We start from the raw sequence: 18579 nt of genomic DNA, 5'->3' as shown, positions 1-18579 counted from the left end.
TACACCTGCCACTGTAGGAATAGTGGTTAAATTACCATAGAAAATTATAAACTTGAACAGGTGCGCTGCAGTACTTAAACAAATAGCACTTACACCCCTGGATATATTATTTGCTTTGGTTTAAATACAAATAATCCAATTTTATTTGAAATTTAATTTCTTCAGCTTTTGCACAAAGTTGGAAACAAGGGTCATTCAGGCACAGATGTTATGTACCTTCTTTATAGAAATTGTGGCAGAAGATGCACCAGCTTGTTTTTCTTGTGCACTTCTTTCTTTCATGCAACTTCAACCTTATGCTTCTGCAAAAACATGTCCTGCAAATGGTAAACAAGACTCTGTCTAAGGTGGACTGACTGTAAAGAAGCAGTTGTTGCTAACAGCTGCTGAAGTGTGTGCATGTGTGTGTGTTGGAGGGGGCGAGGGGGGATGGAGAGGGGGCAGCTGTCAAGACAGACAAACCGTGTGCTTCCTACATGCCCTTATAAGGATGAATGTCCCTCAAAACCATGACCCATTTAAGACCAATCTGCTTTATCCTGATAAAGACCTGGTGATAAAGATAGCACTCTGCCAAAAAGTGATTCTTTGGCTTGAAGGGAGCTGTTGACAAAACACAGCACCAGCTTCACCCAAAAACTAACGGGATGTCCCTGCCTCATACTTTATGCTCCACAATGTGCAGAGGTTGTACTTTTACTGAACGTGGCCACAATTTCAACACTTATCGAGTTAATTAGTTCAATGGTGTAAATCCCACCAAACTTGGTAGGTGAATGGTGTGAAAATTTTAGGATTCAAAGCATCACCAAGTAAGGTAAAAATCAATAATTCAAGCTGTAATGACAAGGAAGTGAGGATGATGATTATGTGTCTGTGGCCTGTATGGACTGTTGCTGCAGAGCGTCCAAGGCCAGAGGAAACCTGAAGGACTGTGTTCACTCACTATCTCTACTGCTGCTTTACAAAAGTATATAGAAGCTCTACTGTGGTCAGAAGAACAACAGTGAGTTCAGACCGCCTAACATCAGCACAGGTTTGTCACATGCCCATTTTTCTTGCTCTCACTGGGTTGATCATACAGACTTCTGTTTGGCAGAGATCACTGGACATATATTTTACCCTCTTTTTAATATCTAAAACCCTTAAAGGATAGATTAGATAGAAATTAGATTTGAAAATGGTTCCTTCTGGCAATGCTGAAAGAGATTCAGTCCCTTTTCTGTGCAAAAGCCTCAGAAAGTTTAGGCAATCTTTAGCTGTCTGAGTTAGAAAGATTACAATCTTTTTAGCATGAAATTTCCAGTTTGTATCAGATTACTATTCCTCTTCATTAGGTCAGCAAGGAAACATTGGAAACAATAATGCTATGAAAGATTATAAAATGACTAAGAGACATGATTTGAAGGTAACTCAGGTCTCTGTTATGTAAAGGCTTGGAATAGAAACAGACAAGTAGGTTAGTAGCGTCTCTCTCTGAGGTACATTACAGCACATGGCTACAAATGGAATATTTCAAAGTGTTGATGGTGTTGGGGGGTATTTACATTCTCACTGCACTCACAGTGACCTGATAGGGCTCCAGCATGGGGATGTAGGTGCTGTGGGGGCAGTGCAAGGTGACGAATAAGGAGCCTGAGCTCTCGTCATCCTACCCTCAGTCTGCAGCGACACGCAGCCACTGGCACCTGTTACACTCCATTTCCCTAAAAGGAGACACTGGAGCCAATCAGAGCTGAGAACGGTCGCTCGTCGCTCCCTGCACAGGCTGTCCCGGGGATCTGTCGTCTGCTGGAGGTCTGGGCACTGGCCTTAGCTCCCTCCCACCCCCTTTTTACAACGTTGCGTCTCAGCTGTCTCATGCCACGACACTGGCAGGTTCCCCTTAGACGGCTCCTTAATCAGATTGCTCAGACAAGATCTCAGATTACCATCCTACCGTGTGATCACCCACATCCCCAGTGCCCTGTTTGAGCTTAGTCATATTAACTCATCCTTAGGGACTTGAAGGGCAGCTCCACGAAGTATGAGTGGAAGAAAGATGCTGCTATGTATGAAGCAGGAATCTAAACTTATAATTGATGATATTGCAGTATAGGGTTTCCATAACTGTCCCAAACTCTCTGTAGCTTTGAATTCAAAGGGCATAAGTTGCTTTAAAGGTCATAAGTTTATTGTTGTTGATTCACATGAATCATTTGACAACTAATATACCATTAACATACTGTAGTCTAGTGATTTGGCATGTAAAATACAATTAAGATGAAGCATTTTAAAGCACAAACCATGTATGTGTGTCTAAAGTCAATATTGCAACTTGAAGATATTATTAAGCTCCTGGATCAATTAAATTAACATCAAACTGTAAACATGTTTGTCACTTATAACACATTTCACAATCCTTTTTTCATTCATCCAAGCAAAAGTCTTCATAAAACTTCCCATTTCTGTCTGTTACCTTTCATCTCCAAGGCAACTTTTCTCCAGTTTGGTGGTGTCCCCTGACACAGGATCCACTTTACTGAACCATTTTGCTGAGCAGCACTTAATTTGGGCTTGTGTGAACTCCTGGGCCCGCCCACCAGCCCCCAGCCTCAGGACACCGGGACATATTTAAGAACCCCCTCGCACCCTCGCCCTTTGTCCCAGTGGAAATTCCAGTCTTGCGGTTACAACTTGGTGAGTTCCTCTGCAGTGCTTGTGCTTGTCTGCGTTTCGGCCATTGGTTTGTGGTGCTCAGGGAATAGGGAGGATGAGTAGATGCTGCTGCTGCTGCTGCTGTAGGACATATCACTGCTGCAACGTGGATTTATTTTCTTCACAGTTTGGAGTTGGTTGTGTTTCTGTGATCAGAGTAGGTGATATGTTGTTGTGAGAAGGATGAAATCTGAGCGTAAGAGAGGGAGAAAAGTGGTACTTGGTGGTGTTGAACTGTTCAGACTATTGCATTATATGGATATGTCATCTGGGTCCATTAACAGTGACCTATACTACACAGATTAGGACATAGTCTTTGGGGGTGCGAGGATGCTTACTGTGGAATGGCAGCAACGTAGCTCTAAACCAGGTTAGATACAACCTGAGGAAGCTTATGTAAATTAAAGGCCAATACCAATACAGATAGATACATTTGACAATTTAAATACCAAGAACAAACACTTGACAAGATGATTTGCTTGGCAGGGATGAAAACCCTCTGCAGAAGCATTTATAGCACTGAGGAAAGCCAAGATGCTGAAACTAATGAAAGCCGATCTTGGTCAGGAGACTCTTGAGAAAGAAGATTTTTAATCTCATTGAGCTTTTCCTGATTAAATAAAGGTTGGATATAAATTTAAAGAATAATTAGAGTCATTTTTCTGCATCAGAAGCAGCTATTAAAATGCAGGATGGAAAGCCTAGGATACAGATGGACTGCCCATAGTAATTTATTTAAAACCTTTTTTAAAGAATTGTTTTTAAGCTTGTTGGACAATGCCAGAATGACAAGTTGACTTGAAGTTAATGAATAATAAGATATGCCTAGAAAGTCATTTTTAAATACATGTTTCTTATACTTGAGCTCTGGTCACAGTAGAACTTCCCTCATATTGGCTCAACCTTTCCAGTAAAATCACAGCTGGGTCATTTAGAGTTTTGATAAAGCTCTCAGATAACTCTGATTGCAATGATGCAATTTGTAAGAGTCATATTTTACTGTTTCATAAATCTCATCCGCAGTAATGACGCTGATCGCCATGAAAACAGTAGCCGATACTGAATGCCACAGCAGCCATTTAAGTTGTACTTACAGATGATGATTTGAATGGGGAAGCCTGTTTGAAGGGAGGGCTGGGGGGGGGGGGGGGGGATGCTGCCACCTGGGATGCAGGCTGTGGCCAGAGATCCTGGAAGGATCCGAGCACATGGTCTGGCTCCAAACAGAGGACTCCTCTATGTGGCGACAGCTGAGGAGAGACCCAGACCACTTGTCAAAAGACACACCACCTCAGCTGTTAACCGGCTCCAGCTTAACGACGAGATGCAGAGGAGGGGTTGTGGGGGCAGAGGGGGTTGACAAGGGTCCCGAGGCTGAAAATAGACATGTGAGTGTGTGTGTAGGGGGGCGTCGAGCCATGTCCCGTTTTGGCTTTTCGGGCAGCTGTGACACTCAGAGAGGAGATTAGAGCACTCAGAGGTGTCTCCATACTGAACATAGTGCTAGATTGTTTCTCAGCATTACATGGCTTTGTTTTTTCAGGTGAAATGATCCTCCATGTTGACTTCAATTAAATGAAAATATACACATTTAAACGCGTTAAGGATCTTATATCCTTTCAAATAATCAGCTTAATCTTACAAGGTATAACTGACACCTTGTTAAGAACCTTGAAGAGAGCGTTCAATTCTCAGTGTTTTGATGTGAACACTGTTGAATAGAAGCTCCTGATCCGGACTGAATAAAACAACATCACAGACTAAACTTTTGCATTTCTTGTCTCGTGTAGAAGGCCAGCCCAGAAAAGACCAAACATGTGCGACGACGACGAGACCACCGCCCTCGTGTGCGACAACGGCTCCGGCCTGGTCAAGGCTGGGTTTGCCGGTGATGACGCTCCCCGTGCCGTCTTCCCATCCATTGTTGGACGCCCCCGTCACCAGGTAGGAATATTGAAAGTTTCATGAGTTTTATAAAAGATTCTAATTTTTGAAGCTTTATCACAGGCCGTCTGTCTTGTTTTATGAGATTCTGACATGCGCTCGTTTTGTTCTCAGGGTGTGATGGTGGGTATGGGTCAGAAGGACAGCTACGTGGGAGACGAGGCCCAGAGCAAGAGGGGTATCCTTACTCTGAAGTACCCCATCGAGCACGGCATCATCACCAACTGGGACGACATGGAGAAGGTGAGAACTGGAGATACTGTGCATATACATATACTGTATATACTGTGAAATGAAAACAAATAATGAGAGAGCCTTGTGCTGTGAAGTGTTACGTCCACTCAGTAAAATTCCTCATCCTTTACAGATCTGGCACCACACCTTCTACAACGAGCTCCGCGTGGCCCCAGAGGAGCACCCCACCCTGCTGACTGAGGCCCCCCTCAACCCCAAGGCAAACAGGGAGAAGATGACCCAGATCATGTTTGAGACCTTCAACGTCCCTGCCATGTATGTGGCCATTCAGGCTGTGCTGTCCCTGTATGCCTCCGGTCGTACCACTGGTGAGTCTCCACCGAGGCCTTCAACTCCTTCACCGTGCAACACTGCAAGCCGATTTAAAGAAAAAGCAGTTTACTGTATATGTGTTGACTTCTAACAAGCTGCTGTGTTTTTCCTGGACAGGTATTGTGCTGGACTCTGGTGATGGTGTGACCCACAACGTGCCCATCTATGAGGGTTACGCTCTCCCCCACGCCATCATGCGTCTGGATCTGGCCGGTCGCGACCTGACTGACTACCTGATGAAGATCCTGACTGAGCGTGGCTACTCCTTCGTCACCACTGGTAAGAAAGAAAGTCCCCAACAACTAGCTGGAAACAAAAAAGTGCAAAACAAAACTCACATAGTCTGATTTTAAATATGAAACATGTTAAAGTGCTGAGCCACATTTACTTCCAGACAGGAAACAGTGTGGCCCATAGGCATTGTATATTGTGTATCAGTCACTTAGGTCATGTGACACTGGTCGACTGAACTGTGAAATTTCCTCCCTGCAGCTGAGCGTGAGATCGTGCGCGACATTAAGGAGAAGCTGTGCTATGTTGCTCTGGACTTTGAGAACGAGATGGCCACCGCCGCCTCCTCCTCCTCCCTGGAGAAGAGCTACGAGCTGCCCGACGGTCAGGTCATCACCATCGGCAACGAGCGTTTCCGCTGCCCCGAGACCCTGTTCCAGCCCTCTTTCATCGGTGAGTCATGACAGCTGACCCGACGCTTAGCAGACAGGGTTACTCAATGTAAACACCACTCATCCTGCAAGTCATATTTATAGGTGATTAAGTTTCATTTATACAGAGAATAGAGACCGTGTGCATTTACTCCACCTAGTGGTTAAAGCTCAAACAAAGAGCCAATCGTCTGAAAAGTGTTAATCAAAATAACGCATAAGGAGTAAAATAATTTATTTATATTATATTTCTTGATATTTTTCTCTTATTTTATTGTATTTTTGGGAAAAAGCACATCATTGTTGTCTTCTTCTATAAAACCTTATACTTAAAAGTAAGTTTAACAGCAACACTTCTAACATCTAATAAACATCTAATAAATGCACTGTACATAGTACACAATATAATGTAGTTTTAAGTGTGAGCAACTTTAACTACCCCTGTGCGCTGAAAAATAAACAGATGAAGAAGGATAATATATTAAAACACAGTTGCGATCATAAATGTGCACTTATAAATATAGTTATTATTATAATTATTAGTATCATTATTTCAGTAATTATTTTCATATTAGCACATATCTACTGTCAGAAGTATAACCACTCACCTCTTCTTATCTTACCTGCCCAGGTATGGAGTCTGCTGGTATCCATGAGACTGCCTACAACAGCATCATGAAGTGCGACATTGATATCCGTAAGGACCTGTACGCTAACAACGTGCTGTCCGGCGGTACCACCATGTACCCTGGTATTGCTGACCGTATGCAGAAGGAGATCACCGCCCTGGCCCCCAGCACCATGAAGATCAAGGTGAGCCCTCACTCACCAGCACTGACCGGTTAAATCCATTTAAATATGTTGTAAAATGTTCTCGTACCAACCTGTGCCTCTGCTCCTCCTCTCCCTTTTCTCCAGATCATCGCTCCCCCCGAGAGGAAATACTCCGTCTGGATCGGCGGCTCCATCCTGGCCTCTCTGTCCACCTTCCAGCAGATGTGGATCAGCAAGCAGGAGTACGACGAGGCTGGCCCCTCCATCGTCCACAGGAAGTGCTTCTAAATCTCCAACCCGCAACACAAACCCACACAACAACCACACCAGCTCTCCCTCCATATCTCTATTTCTACTGTACCTTTTGCTGTATATACATGTACTGTTGTAATAAAAATAGTTGCTTTTAACAGTAATCTGGAGTGTTGGAGTCTGTGTCAGTGTACAGGTAGCAAGCACTGAATGAGCATGCCCTCATAGGCTCAGCATGTTATTAGGCCATGGCTGCACTATAAGTAAAAGGGTGGTCATACTTCTACATCCAATATGAAATCTGAACCAAACTGTTTGAATGCACTTTATACAAAACTGAGTCATCTGCTGAACACAAATCATTCACCTTCTCCTTTCTTTTGTGTGGATTAAACAAACGACAAAACAAAAGATATAATGTAGACTTAAGAGATGCATATACATGCACTGTTTCCAGTCTTTGTGCTCAGTTAAGCTTTATACTGTATCAACCACACACATATGAAAGTGGTATCAATCTTCTCATCGAATGCCCAGCAAGAAAACCAATAAGCATATTTCCCCAAATATAGAACTGCTATATAAGGTTTAATCTCTCCCTAATACCAGAGATTAAGAAATAGAAAAATATATTTCTACCAAACAATAGTGCATGTTTTGCCAGCAATTCTAAATGATAGTATCATGAAATCAGGTGATGGAATTAAATCTTAATTAAAGGGTCAAAATCTTCAGAAGCACTTAGAGTATTAAGAACAATTTGACCTTGTTCCTAATACGACGTGTGTTGCTGGAGTTTTGCTGTTTGGTGTGTTTTTGGTGTGGATTAAAGGCTAAATTGAAAAGAAAATGGTGTGCTTATAGTTTTTAGGATGGATATAGTGGACATGATCTCACAGTAAGTGGCAGCTATTAACAGGCTTTTTTGCAAAGGTCAAACAGAGTGATGCCAGTAATTAGCAAAATCGGAGATATTGATGTTATGCCACCTGAGGCGAGCTGAAAGCTCGTTATCTACCACCTTCCCCGTGTCACCTGAATGCACCACTTTTCCCTCAGAACTCACTTCCTGTGCCTCAGGTGATACGGATGAGCATAATGAAGTCCGCCTCCTTCATTCATCAGGGAGTCTAACAGATTATGTTGTCAGTGAAAGGCTGTTGAACTACGTCGTTTTTAAATCATGAAGGCCACAGACAGTAATGTGATTCGGTTTCACCTTCAAGTCCTTTATGGGATAACTGCAAAGAGCTTAGAGAAGAAAAAGGAGAGACTGTTCATCGGTGGTGCCAAGATCTTTGGTGTGCCTCTGGAAAATTTAGCCAGGCAATACATCCCTGAGTTTGGACTTGTACCCTGGTGAGTGGAACCAACAAGTCTGGAAAACTTTTAAAATGATTTAGGACAAAAAGTCAGAGATAAACCGTTGTTTTGAATTTTGTTTTTGTCTCAGTTTCTTGGTGGATGCTTGCTCATTTCTTCTGGAGCGTGCTGGGACTGTGGGCCTGTTCAGAAAACCAGGCTCTCTTCCTCGCATTAAGACCCTGAGGGTAACTTGACCTTTTTTGTTAAGTTATTCTAATATAATCTCTACTCAGGGTTTGAACAAATACACTCAGCTGTCAGTTTATTAGGTACATCTTGCTAAAACAGCTGCAGCCAAATACAACATTCCTGCAATAAATCCTGAGATTATAATGTTCAGTTTTTGTTGAAACTGTTTTAGAAAGGTGTTTTGTCAACCTCCTTTATTTCAAATACAATCTGGCCATCTATGAATTACTGTGTGTCTGTTTCAGGCCAAGCTGAACAGTGGAGAGGGTTGTCTGTCCATAGCCCTCCCCTACGATGTGGCCACTCTCATCAAACAGTTTTGCAGGGAGCTGCCGGAGCCGTTGTTTCCCTCTGAGCTCCATGCAGCTCTGCTCAAGGCCCAGGCACTGTCCAACGTGCAGGACAGGACATCAGCCCTGCAGCTGCTGTCCTGTCTGTTACCTGCCAGAAACTCCTCCTGTCTGCACTACCTGTTCAACTTCCTCTCCAAAATTTCCCAGAGGTATGAACATGGGATCATTAAAGCCTAATACGGAAAGAGATTAAAGTATCTAGTATTTTTGCAAGAAAAATAAAAAGCAAAAATTGAAAAAAATCTGAAAAATAATCTGAAATATCCCTTAAATCATTTTTGGACTCCTCAGATTTCTCTTGACACCCCTTCATGGGGGGTCATGACCCCACACTGGGTACCGCTGGTCTACAATAGCAAGTTTGCCTTGAAATTATGGGCTATTTCCACTATTTTTCATTTCTCTTTCTCTGTTAAAGTGTTGGATCTTCTTCAGCCAGGGTTCTACAGATTTTCCAGACATGAGTAGATACCAATGATTTCACGTGTTCTTCTCCTCATTCGATGTACCGCTGTCAGATGTTCAGAAAACCTGATGACCAGCTCCAACCTCGCTACAGTCTTTGCTCCGTGTCTTTTACCTCCTCCTAACAAGACTGAGATGTCTGAGGGCAGACTTGAACTCCGAGTTCTCGTCCTGCGCACCTTCATTGAAAATCCTAATTTATTCGGTAATAAGCCAGTCATTCTGTGTTGACCCTGTACTCTAATTAAATGTATTTGTGTGAACAGGATATCTGTTATGACCTTCACTGTATTTACCAGGTGTGATTCCCAAGGCTGTAATGGACAGTATGGAGTTTCTGATGAACTTCAATTTTCAGAAAAAGGGACACAGAAAAAGACACAGTTTCAAAGGTAATTCATCGCACTTGGTCAAAGTGGACTGCTTCTGTAATCACTAAAATTCAAAATGGAACTGTGTCCACCTCATGTGTGCTCTTTATTTTCTCACACATGCAGTGATTCGGCCTGTGAAGACGGTGCCCTGGATTCAGGGGAGGTCAAAGGTCACGCCTGGTGTCTCTGAGCAGAGCCAGGAGTCCACATCAGGACGCAGACCAACCCTCAGGAGAAGCCTCGGTTTGGAGACTTTCCCCAGTGTCCTGCTGTTTAGGACGTGTGCGCCTTGTGCAGGTGAATCTAATACGAAGAAAGAAACGGTTTGTAACGGGCAGGACATTTTACATGAAACATGGTTCCAAATATTGATATTAAATTCATATAATTTACAGAACAAGACTTCAAACCTGAAACAGATTACTTGGATGGCTCCAGTCCCCTTGGCAAAGAGGCATGCAAGACACCACAAGAAAGACAAAGAAGGTAAATTATAAGCTTATGGAATCAATTTCAGATTACTTTGTGGTAGGCCTATGGCAATAAATTAACACACACCATCTGATCCATCCTTTTTTGTTTGCAGAGATCTGCATTTGGGATTTTTCCCCAGACTGACCAGGGGGCAAGATGCAGACAGCTCGCCTGTGCTCACTGGTGTGGGGAAACTGCAGCTCACGCCCTGGAGAAGACGATCTTTACTCTGACATATAAAGTATTAAGAAGTAGCCATGTCAGCGGCTTCACATTCATTCAGTATTTTAGGTTATGATCTCTAATGGACAAGTTTTATATTCAGACGGTGGCTTAGAGTGTTTCGTCTTCGATCGGATCACCAAAGTTGTATTTTAGCATTCTACATTTTACTATATTTGACTATTTATTTCACAACATGCCATTGTTTGGCTAAAGATGCGCCATAGTTTTATATCAAGTGAATAAATACTTCAACTTTTTCTCAAGCGTATCTCTTACCTGTGCATGTTAAACATACTGTAGGTCAGTAGGTAAACTGTGCCGTGTCTCTCATCAGTTTATCTTTAATGGAAACCAAAGATCCAAACTCAAAATGCCAGGAATAGATTATATATTAGTAGCCTACTTTTTAAAATGCATATGGAGAATTAAGAACAAACAGCCAACGGCTTCTTTGCATAATGAGTAGCTAAACACCGAGATGCCCTTGAAGGTAGTTGAAGATAATCACAGAGAAGTTGTTCTTGTCTGAAACAGATTTATAACAAAAACAAAGTGTTTTGATGGTGTCTGATGCTGGGACTTCCTCCTAGTCGTGCAGTGCTGCTGTGTGGGCTGAACAAGCAACTGACACTGGAGCCAATGATAGGAGGTTTCCTAGCAACTGCATCTGAACCGTGAAGCAAGACTAATAGCGTTTTCTAACAAGGTTGCATAATGACATCAATAACACCGGAAACTCAGTAATATCCTTCAAAATAAAGTCATAAAAATGTCTCATAGAAGCAAATATTTTTTAAACAAGAAAATACATTGATGACAATTTGAATAATAATGCTGAATTAAGGTGGGTCGGGTTTAATTTGGTTGTGAAGTGGAGTGAAATTAAGTTTTAAGTCGTTTTTCATTGTTTGTGAAGTTTTTATTTATCTACATTTTTATTTTGGAAACCGGAAATGGGCCGTATGTCCAGCTTGATAGGGTCTTGATAGGGTCTCGTGCAAACGGCAGGTCCCTCCATCATCACGGTAAGAACAAATAAACAAATCTCTATTTTGATCACTTGTGAAGTTTACGAGGAATGAAATCAAGTATATCATCAAATAAATGTCTTTAAACGCAGCTTTTATAGTGAACTATGGTGTTTTCACTGTTTGATAGATAGACCATGTAGGCTATTTATAGACTGTTTCCATCAGCATTAATGGCTCTGTTTACAGAGCAAGTGTCGCACCAAGGCTTTATTCAGTTTACAGACAATAGGCTGCCGTTTATGGTTTCTATTAACCATAATGACAGATAGTATAAGAACCACCCTTTCCATTTATATTGTCTAATTATCCTGTCATGTGTCTAACAGTAAAAATGCAGCTGTGTTTGCACATGATCACACGCCTGTCCATCTTCTGCACGGTACGGTCTGATGTGTGTTTTTCTCCCCGCAGATGACACAAATGGCTTCGTCGGTGCGGTTATCGTTGCTCGGCCTCCTCTTGTGGCTGCAGCTCGGCAGAGCTCCGGCCCGCAGCCCCCGCACGGCGGACCAGGTGTCCGAGGCCGACATCCAGCGTCTCCTACACGGTGTGATGGAACAGCTGGGCATCGCTCGGCCCAGGGTGGAGTATCCCGCACATCAGGCCACCAACATCGTCGGGCCTCAGAGCATACAGGGTGAGTTGGGATGGATTTATAATGAAGTATAGAGTCTAGTAAAGTATATTTTCAAAGCAACAGAAATTCTTCTTCTTATTTTATGCCTTTTTCCCTCCTTTGAACTCTCTGACTCTATGACGCTCTGAAACACTGATATGATAGGGAAGTAAGTAATGAGCTTATTGTTATTAGGGATGTGCCTATTCCATGTCTTTTATTTATTGCTGCTGATTTATTATTTATTAGTTGTTTTGTGCTTTTTTCTATTACGTCATGTTGTGTTGAACCTAAAATGGGTTTAAAATGTGCAGTATGTGGCTCTTTTAATTACATTTCAGCACAGTGTTCTTATATTTTCTAGACCCCCCACATCCTACCTGAGTTAACGTTTTTCAACACAAATTAAAATGTTGATTTCAAGTAATATCAATATAATTACTTATCAATCATTATAGAGATACTGCTCTACATCTTCTTTAGATCAAGTTTAATCCTGTGCTGAACCAACTCATAAAATGGTATATATGTGAAATGCTTTTGGAAAATAGGTAGGCTACATGATGCCTGCTAATGTAGCTGATGGTGCAGTTGTATTTGTGGTGATTGTAGAGTTTGTTTTCTTCCACAAGGTGGTGCTCATGAGGGGCTGCAGCACCTCGGCCCTTATGGAAACATCCCAAACATTGTGGCTGAGTTGACGGGCGATAATGTTCCCAAAGACTTCAGTGATGACCACGGATACCCAGACCCTCCAAACCCCTGTCCCCTGGGAAAGACAGGTGGAAAGTCTTTTTTATTTTAACATACTAGCATCTGTAAAACCAGCAGGATAAAGTGAATTACTTCCAGCATACCTGCTACTTTGAAACTGAAATAGGGGCAAATGTTGCTATTAATGCTGGCACAGTTGCATTTCTGTCTGTTTGCTTTTTTTATTGTATTTATTTACACTATGAACATTTAAGATGATGGATCCTCTATGCGTTCCGTCTGTGCCTTCTCACGTTTTACAGTAGCAGACGGGTGTTTGGAAAACGCTCCGGACACGGCCGAGTTCAGCAGAGAGTTTCAGAAACACCAGCACCTCTTTGACCCAGAGCATGACTACCCAGCCCTGGCGAAGTGGGTGAGTACAGAGTAGGACTGCCTCAAAAAGCAGCACATCCTCATATTTTAAAAGTTGGAACTTGCAAATGTTTAAATGGTTGACTGATTATCAAATGCACAAATACCTCATTAACACAGAGTTGTCCAGTTTTCCTTCACCTGCAAATTAAGTACGCTTGCTTTTACTCTCTGGAATACCTGAGACACCATTTCAGGCGCACATGTACCAGTTAAAACACGTACAGCAAGACTCCTACAGCATCAATATCACTTCATTTGGCGGATGTTTTTGTCTAAAGCAACTTACTTGCTTAAAGATGAAATTAAGACAAACTTGCATCTTGGAAACTTTGGCCCGAAGTCACCCCTTTGAGAATTTTTATTCCTTTAAGAGGCAATTTCAAGCAATTTGAATATAATTTAGGAACAAAGAGAGTGGCTGTAAAACAGATACACGATTTTATGTCTGTAAACTTTTGTTTTTCTGTATTTCCTCTCAGAACAAGGAGCTTTTGTACCAAAAACTGAAGGGAGGACCGAAGAGAAGAAAAAGGGTATAGTGTTTCATGGTTGTCTTTTTCATTTTTGCTGTGTAGGATTAAGTCTTAGAAACCACATCACCAGCACTGATGTTTACCCCCTGAAGAGACTGATGTCCTCTTAAACTCACTGATCTAGATGTGAAGTGATATTTTCTGAACAAGCTAAGAATCTCACTGAGGATTTCTTCAGTTAAGACGTTTCTCTCTCACTGTTTTCCCTCAGATTTTGTTCTGTTTGTCTTCATGTTTACACTCATATTTCTGTCTCCACCCGTCTGCAGAGTGTCAACCCATATTTAATGGGCCAGAGGCTGGACAATGTGGTCGCCAAGAAATCTGTTCCTCACTTCTCTGAGGAAGAGGAGGAGGAAGAAGCACCGACCGTCTCTGCTGCCACCAAATCCACAACCTGAACTCCTGCACCTGCAACACTCACTGTAATATTAAACTATACTCTCAGATAAAAGTTTTTAACACCACATATTTGAGCATTTTTGGTTGACAAGCAATGGAAAAGAGACTTCACCACAGGTACTGTGAAATAAGAAATGGTAAAGTAGAGAAAAGGTGGGCAATATGAAATGTTTTTATGATATTGCTAAGATATTAATTAACCCAGATCTTATTCACTAATTTGCACAACATATTGTATCGCTGTCCTTAATTTTTAACAAATAGGCATTACAATGCAAGACCCATGGAAACAAAATTTGTGGGTTTTGTTGAAACAGTGACACCCAGCTGTCATCTTGCAAAGCTCGATTACCAACCAGGCAAAGTGGACAACTGCCCTGTGTGCCCCAAGAGCCCCAAGAGCCCCAAGAGCCCCTGGCCAGATCAAACTTTGCACTACTGAAGTTCAACATCAGCCACTGTGACAGTCCTCCATCTTCTTAAGTCTTAAGTCTTAAAGAGAGACTCTGTGTACAAATCCAGTTTTAAGGCCTAAATTGTTTTAGGTTCTGTTGTATCCATTTCTTGTAAAGCTGTCATCTAGTTAGTTTTTCCTGTGTTAAGTAATTAATACACAGAAAAACCTTGAGTAAAGTCGTATTATTCAAAGATGGGAGCAACCAACATATAACTTCACTATTAGTGGAATTTACCTTTTTTTTCTGATTGTTCAGTCAAAAATGACAAAAATTGTGAAAAATGATAATTATTTCCCAAATGGCCAAAATGTCAAGTTTACTATCATAGAAAACTGGGAAACTATCAAATATTAATATTTGAGAAGCTGCTGTCAGTGAGTTTTTGGCATTTTTGCTTAAAAAATAACATAAACAATTAATCGGTTATCAACATTGCTGCCAGGTAATTATCTCTCTCATCTTGTTCTTTCTGAAGATCAAAGCTTTGCAAACAACAAGTAGGTTGGACTTTGTGTTTAGATTTCGTTCGATAGCTGCTCTTATGAGGGTCAAGAACGAACCTTGAAGCGCAAAAAGGAAACTGTGATCACTCTGATAGAAGAGCAGCTGTACAGTAGAGTGCTAACTTCAGTTCTCCTGTAGGTATCTGATTAGAATAACCCAAGATTGAGGCAAATATATTTTACTTTTTCTGATTTTTCAGGAATGTAAAATTGTCACTTTGACTTAGATTCAACCATTCAACCCAAAATACAAGAATATATGGTGTTAAATTCTTCCCTGACAGTATATCTACAGCTGTATTATAAGGAGGAGTTGTATAAAGATATGTTACTTTGGAGGAATGTTGAATCAGAAAGTTATTATTCATGACTGTAAAAAGATCAGTTTACTCACTGATGTTTAATTTTTTTATGTCTTGATATGAGCAGTTAATCACCTCTGTGTCTTGAAGCGAAGATTCAATACAGATCATATTCTTAAACCTTAATTATAAATAAATAAGAGTAGCTTTGCTTTTGTCACGTAAGGGAGAATTGTCAGTGACTTCACTGTAGCATGGGAAATATTTTAGAGATTACTCTGACTTGTATCTGTTCACTTCACTGTACTGCAGTAAACATGAGTCTCCACAGGCGCAGGAATCTCTCTCGGTTCACTTCATCTTGCCAAATATGTTTGTGTTCTGTTTTTGTTCTGTAAAGTCAAATAAACGATTTATCTGCATTGAAAAAGTTTGGAGGAGGATTTATTTTCCCCCCTCTTCAGACAGATTAAGTGAGGATCAGGGTTTGGGGGCGTGTTCTGCTGAAGCTCTGAAACTCAAGACAGTTTACAAAAGCCCTGTGTGTCATTCTTGAGGCCACTAGAGAGGACGCAGGAGCTGAAGAAGAAACACATGCTGTTAACTGTCTGACTGGATACAGTTTTCTTGTGAAGAGCTCAAATAAACAACAGGTAACTCAACTTAGTTTTACTGATCTTGTTTTTTCGATTTAATCAACAATCCATCGTGTTCAGATGGTGTTTTGGGTGGAAATGCTGGTGCGTAATTCATGCGTAAAAGCTGTGCGTAAAAGCTGTCCATCAATGACTTGATTTGTATTTTGTTTTCCTTTCAGCTTCAACGATGAGGACATCATCAGTGCTGATCTGTGCAGTGGTTCTGGTGCTGCTGCTCAGCCCGCTGAGGAGAACAGATGCTGCGACCTTTCAAAGCGCTTTGCCACATCCAAACAAATACAATCCAAATGAATCGGAGAGATGTCTACAACCCCCCATCGGCGGATTAATTTCCCGCGGGTCTGGGCCTGTAACCTCAACCGACGAAGTGCTGGAGTCCAGTCAGGAGGCGCTGCACGTCACGGAGCGTCGGTACCTGCGGCTGGACTGGTGCAAGACGCAGCCGCTCAAGCAAACCATCCGCGAGGAGGGCTGCCTGAGCCGCACCATCATCAACCGGTTTTGCTATGGACAGTGCAACTCCTTCTACATCCCGCGGCACATTTACCAGGACGGAAACGCCTTTGAGTCCTGCTCTGCCTGCAAACCCAAGACCTTCAGCACCGTCACGTACACCCTCTTCTGCCCGGGACAAACGCCAAGCACCAGGAAGAAACGGGTGCAGCGCGTAAAGCAGTGCCGCTGCACAACCATAGATACGGACTAGACGGAAACACACATGCTGGCAGATAGTATTCTCTTCCGCGGGAGGAAAAATGCAGCTTTGCAAAAATAGAAAAAAAAAAGGGAGAAGTTGCTTGGACACATGAGAATAAAGTGGTGAGGAACATACCTGAGCCTTTGTTATGGTTGTTACGGAAAGAGGATATTCAGCAATACACCACTACATTTGCTGATAGATAATAAACATAGGTGGTTGATTGAGGTGTCAGGTTCCCTTTAAGGTGATATTTTGACCTGCAACTATTAATTTATCACACTGAAAAAATATCTAGTCACTTCTCAGTCATTACTTCACAGTCTTTGTGTGTGTGTGTGTGTGTGTGTGTGTGTGTGTGTGTGTGTGTGTGTGTGTGTGTGTGTGTGTGTGTGTGTGTGTGTGTTAGTTAGAGGTTTTGTTGGCAGTGGGTTTTAGATGCAGGGACTTTGCCAAAGTTTCTCATGACCTTAAGCGCCAAAGCGCTTGGGTTTAAGCTAAATTCTTCATCGTGTCTTATTTCTTGTAGACATACAGGCTGGTGGACGTGCAAGACTTAGCAGGAAATGTAAGAGGACACATCTTCAAAGGACTTGGATGCTTTGATTGTTTCCACTGTGTGGGATGTAAAAGTCGAGGTCTTTCATGATATAAAAGATTTTCTTTTTTCTTTTTTTTCTACGACCTGCACTGCTGAATGCCACTTCATTTTACGACTGTGTATAATATGTGTATCATGTATTGTAATGATGCTTGTAAATAAAACATTTTTCAAGCTTTTACATCACCTTTTTTTTCCGATCAGTGATTTTTATTTGTGGAAAAATATGGTAAAAGATTATCGACTATACATCAGAATCAATGCAAAATGTAAGAGCAATGTAAGAATTTCTACACAGCTGAAGCTATCTCTGATGTCTACACATAAGATTCTTTCAATCTTTTAAATTTAAATACATTTAAGGAAGTAAATTATATGACGTAAAGCTGTCGGTTGAAGTATGAGTATTTCATGGAAATGAAAGAACAACAGGCAAATAAACTTGTTAAAAAAATGGTAAAAAGTTTACCAAGGAAATGTTGGTTTGGTATCAGGTTCCAAACTGATCCGAACAGAGAGCGACGCAGGAGAAGGTGGTTGTGTGGCTGAAATGACCAAGAAGTTAGAGATTTTATTCTTCCTCTCGTAAATTTGTTAAATTGCAGACATGTTGGCTTCTTTCTGACGCAGTCGCTCTTTCTGTTGGGAGCAAAACATGATCAGAATTAGATAAGATTGCCGCAGAATTTCTTTGTTTTTTCTTTTTACAAATTCTTCTAAACCACGGCGACAGAAAATAGCTGTTCAGTTTATGCTGTCAGTATAAAGGAATCTTTTCTCCTGATACACTGGACTTGGCACCACCTTGGATTAGGATGTTGAGGCGCTGATTTAGACCCTTTGAACACACTGATTGCTTCTTTAAGGCGTTTTATCTGCCGATGTGTTTCTGTGTTACTATAAATCCCGTCTCACCAGGCTGTTGGGGTTGATCTTTCTCGTTTCCACTTTCTTCTCCCCTGTGATTCTCTTCACTGACAGCTGAGCCTCCTTCAACCTGCAACAGCAAAGACTCGGGTTATTAATGCTGCAGCTTCTGACATGTGCATTCAAACTAAGTCTTTACACTCTTTATTACGTCAGAGGATCAGCTGATCAATCCTGCCTTGTGAGTTCACTTATGAATTCATGACAAATGAGTTTTTTTGTAACTACATTTCACAAACAGTGGTGACTCAAGACTCACTGAGCAATTTATTAGGAACACCATACTAACACTGGGTAGAGCCTCCCTTTTTCATGGATTCCACAAGATTTATTTGAGACTCTGCTCCATGTTGACATGATTGCATCGCATCATTTCTG

General features: G+C 41.6%; 4 protein-coding genes across 4 annotated transcripts in view; 3 read left to right on the top strand and 1 right to left on the bottom strand.

Annotated features, from left to right (window-relative positions):
• The first annotated feature begins 2607 nt into the window (after window positions 1–2607).
• Window positions 2608–7060, top strand: LOC111216472 (actin, alpha cardiac). The gene is made up of 8 exons (XM_022738016.1): window positions 2608–2679; window positions 4488–4641; window positions 4756–4884; window positions 5009–5204; window positions 5326–5487; window positions 5701–5892; window positions 6502–6683; window positions 6789–7060. Exons 2-8 carry the CDS (start codon window positions 4513–4515, stop codon window positions 6930–6932), a joined length of 1134 nt encoding a protein of 377 aa, XP_022593737.1. The 5' UTR covers window positions 2608–2679; window positions 4488–4512; the 3' UTR covers window positions 6933–7060.
• A 4245-nt stretch (window positions 7061–11305) lies between these two features.
• Window positions 11306–15733, top strand: scg5 (secretogranin V). Its single transcript, XM_022768924.1, has 6 exons — window positions 11306–11366; window positions 11784–12009; window positions 12621–12770; window positions 13005–13117; window positions 13599–13652; window positions 13922–15733. Exons 2-6 carry the CDS (start codon window positions 11784–11786, stop codon window positions 14051–14053), a joined length of 675 nt encoding a protein of 224 aa, XP_022624645.1. The 5' UTR covers window positions 11306–11366; the 3' UTR covers window positions 14054–15733.
• Window positions 15734–15888: 155 nt separating this feature from the next.
• On the top strand, window positions 15889–17065 carry grem1 (gremlin 1, DAN family BMP antagonist). The gene is made up of 2 exons (XM_022737845.1): window positions 15889–15970; window positions 16135–17065. Exon 2 carries the CDS (start codon window positions 16143–16145, stop codon window positions 16680–16682), a length of 540 nt encoding a protein of 179 aa, XP_022593566.1. The 5' UTR covers window positions 15889–15970; window positions 16135–16142; the 3' UTR covers window positions 16683–17065.
• A 430-nt stretch (window positions 17066–17495) lies between these two features.
• Window positions 17496–18579, bottom strand: part of fmn1 (formin 1) — a 28577-nt gene continuing 27493 nt past the window's right edge. Inside the window, 2 exon segments of the mRNA XM_022766037.1 lie at window positions 17496–17913; window positions 18190–18271. Coding sequence (XP_022621758.1) covers window positions 17869–17913; window positions 18190–18271 — 127 coding nt within the window. The 3' untranslated portion in view covers window positions 17496–17868.

Source organism: Seriola dumerili, unplaced genomic scaffold (genome assembly GCF_002260705.1).
Source record: "Seriola dumerili isolate Sdu_G_001 unplaced genomic scaffold, Sdu_1.0 BDQW01000025.1, whole genome shotgun sequence".
Lineage (NCBI taxonomy): Eukaryota > Metazoa > Chordata > Actinopteri > Carangiformes > Carangidae > Seriola > Seriola dumerili.
The sequence above is the reverse complement of the archived record's forward strand: the minus strand, read 5'-3'. Positions and strand labels throughout refer to the sequence as shown.

Bases quoted from the DNA above. Each gene is read 5' to 3' on its own strand.
- LOC111216472 (XM_022738016.1), top strand. From the start codon at position 4,513: ATGTGCGACGACGACGAGACCACCGCCCTCGTGTGCGACAACGGCTCC. The intron at 5,488-5,700 runs GTAAGAAAGAAA...TCCTCCCTGCAG, and splicing joins CTACTCCTTCGTCACCACTG to CTGAGCGTGAGATCGTGCGC. The intron at 5,893-6,501 runs GTGAGTCATGAC...TTACCTGCCCAG, and splicing joins GTTCCAGCCCTCTTTCATCG to GTATGGAGTCTGCTGGTATC.
- scg5 (XM_022768924.1), top strand. From the start codon at position 11,784: ATGACACAAATGGCTTCGTCGGTGCGGTTATCGTTGCTCGGCCTCCTC. The intron at 12,010-12,620 runs GTGAGTTGGGAT...TTCTTCCACAAG, and splicing joins CGGGCCTCAGAGCATACAGG to GTGGTGCTCATGAGGGGCTG. The intron at 12,771-13,004 runs GTGGAAAGTCTT...CACGTTTTACAG, and splicing joins CTGTCCCCTGGGAAAGACAG to TAGCAGACGGGTGTTTGGAA.
- grem1 (XM_022737845.1), top strand. From the start codon at position 16,143: ATGAGGACATCATCAGTGCTGATCTGTGCAGTGGTTCTGGTGCTGCTG.